This window comes from Otolemur garnettii, unplaced genomic scaffold (assembly GCF_000181295.1).
Source record: "Otolemur garnettii isolate 467f Iridium unplaced genomic scaffold, OtoGar3 scaffold00292, whole genome shotgun sequence".
Taxonomy (NCBI): domain Eukaryota; kingdom Metazoa; phylum Chordata; class Mammalia; order Primates; family Galagidae; genus Otolemur; species Otolemur garnettii.
Genome location: NW_003852687.1, coordinates 762,986 through 765,756, shown reverse-complemented (window position 1 = coordinate 765,756; position 2,771 = coordinate 762,986). Strand labels below are relative to the sequence as shown.

The window sequence follows — 2,771 nt, the reverse complement described above, 5'->3', positions numbered from 1 at the left end:
AATTGTTTTTTTTTTTTTTTAACTTTATTCAAATTAATGAGGGTACAATATTTAGGTTACATTATTCTCACTTCCAGGGCAAAGTTCCATTTGTAGAAGAGCCCTGGGTGATCAGGGGGCGTGTTACACCCTCACAATGTGCACATTAGGTGATATCCTGCCTCCTGCCCTCCTGCCCTCTGCCAAATGTCCTCCCCCCTCCCACTTCCCTCAACCCCCTATAATAGTGTTTTATTGTTCTTAGGAACGTGTAACTGTTTATATATTGATTTCATATTAGTATGGAGTACATTGGATATTCATCTTTCCATTCTTGCAATACTTTACTAAGAAGAATGTATTTCAACTCCATCCAGGTAAATATAAAAGATATAAAGTCTCCATCTTTTTTAATGGCCGCATAATATTCCATGACATACATATACCAGTTTGTTGATCCACTCATGGGTTGATGGGCACTTAGGTTGCTTCCATGACTTGGCTATTATGAATTGAGCCTCAATAAACATTCTAGTACAAATGTCTTTGTGGTAAAATGATTTTTGTTTTTCTGAGTAGATACCTAGTAATGGGATTACAGGGTCAAATGGAAGGTCTACTTTTAGATCTTTGAGGATTCTCCATACTTCTCTCCAAAATGGCTATATTAGTGTGCAATCCCACTAGCAGTGTAGAAGTGTTCCCTTCTCTCCACATCCACACTAGCATCTGGTGTTTTGGAACTTTGTGATGTGGGCTAATCTTGCTGGGTGATATTTGTGATGTAGGCAAATCTTGCAGTGATATTTTAACTCTACCTCTGTGCCTGCAGAGGTACGGGAAGAGAGATAGCTTCGTCAGGGTTGCATGCGCTCCCTGCTGGAGAATTTAGGTTTTGTTCTCTCTTCAGAGAACCTCCTTTTAAAGTAGAATGTGCTGCCTGGTGAGATGCCTACTACAGTCAGCAGATAGCTCTAGCTGTCAGCTCCTTCAGGGTCTGCTGCAGCTGCAGCAATTGCCTCATCCAAGGTCACACACTTCCTATGGGAGCCCACTTCCAGTGACTGAGAGAGGGGGGAGGAGAAAGCCCTGATGCTTGAGTCCAACATGGTGAGACACATCTGATGGGCAACTTCTGCTCCAGATCTCCCTGCCAGGTTGGCCAAGGTATCACAAGCACACATTGTGATGCAACTTCCCCCTCTGCCTAATCCAGTTTCCTCTCCCTTCCCATTTTCTTATTTAATAAATTACTGAAAAAGTCCTCAATAAACTTAACTTTAAGCTAGGTGAATAAATGCATATATACATGTATTATCATCACAACTATATAAAAAGTAAATGCCAGCAGGGCATCAGTGGCTCATGCCTATAATTCTAGTACTTTGGGAGGCTAAGGCGGGAGGATGGCTTGAGGCTAGGAGTCCAAGATTAGCCTGGCCGACATAAGGCCAACCTCTTGCCTACCCAAAAAAAAGGAGATGTATATTAGGCCAAATCTGGGCAGAAGATGCAAGAAAAAAAGAAGAGATCTGTTGGCAGGATTTTGGGGGATCTTTACTGAAGTGTCATGGAGGTGCTGCTGCTGCCTCGTTTCTGCCACTGCCTCCTCCTCAGAGGTCGCGGGCTTGCTCTCTAGCTTCTCAACTACAAGTGCCTACTCATCACTCAGCACCCAGCTGTGCTGATTCACAGCTTTATTTATTTTTTGGAAGAAAGGCAAAAAAAATTATTTAATGTGTACACATGGAGGATACACAGTGGTCAGCTTGGCTCTATTATTTATTTCTTCCTTGTAGGAGCCCACCGAGGTGTTTCCAGTATGGGTACTGGGGAAACAGGGGCTTGCCCAAGGCCACATAGCCAAAAGCAACAGCTGGATGTGGCCCCTGGGCCCGTTCCATGACACCCAGCCTCCTATCCCTCGGGGCTGTCTAGAGGTTGAAGGAGCAGTGGCCACAAGACCTCTTTGTAACTCCTTGCCTCACTGTCTTTCCCTCCACACTGCCACCTACACCAGCCATGCAACACTCCACACAACCAGACTTCCTGTACCTGCTACGAAGTGAATTCCCTGAGGGAGAAAATGGAACATATCTTCGCTTCTGTGCAAGTGCATTCAAAATCCTGTCACACTGAGTCCCCAACCTGGAAGGCCCCAGGGCCCTGGGACTAGGACACATAGTCAGTGCTCACCCCACCCTACCTTCCTCTGCTGGGTTTTGGAGCTGCTGCTGGTGGCACAGAGAGTGGAAGGTGTCTTCTTCTTGCCAAATGATCCGATGCAGGATGATCCAGGGCAGCACTGAGGAGACGTGGGGCTCCTTGGCCTCCTCTTGCACAGCCATGCTACAGTCGATGACCTGGTGTGGGGCAGGGAGCCAGGGTAGCACAACAGAGCTAGCTCTGACTGCTTCTCTCCCAGGATGAGTCCTCAGGGCAGACTGGAAGGGGCAGGGGGCTCCTTGGAGAGCTAGAGCATGCTGCCTGCTCACTCCCAGCATTCTGGTGTGGGAACACTGACCTTGCAGTTCCCTAGCATGTCACTGAACAGAGACCCCCCCCCCAACGTCCAATGACAGCATCATACCATCTCACCTCATGCCACACACAGCTACTAATGCCCTCAGCACCTATTGTCAGGGCATGGAGGACCTGACAGCCCATGGGAAGAGAGCCACGGACAAGCTCTATGAATGCTAAAGGTCAGCACAGCTGCTGAGATGAGACCAAGTGCAGCCCAGGGCTCACAGAGGAAGGGGGAGGCAGGCTCTGTGAGTGCTAAGGATCAG

At 47.6% G+C, this 2,771-nt stretch overlaps 1 protein-coding gene across 1 annotated transcript in view; it reads right to left on the bottom strand.

The window, feature by feature from the left end:
• Positions 1-2,771, bottom strand: part of CABIN1 (calcineurin binding protein 1) — a 172,723-nt gene that overhangs the window by 124,166 nt on the left and 45,786 nt on the right. Inside the window, exon 18 of the mRNA XM_023508926.1 lies at positions 2,186-2,342. Within this exon, the coding sequence (XP_023364694.1) occupies positions 2,186-2,342 (157 nt within the window). The remainder of the gene's footprint in view (positions 1-2,185; positions 2,343-2,771) is intronic.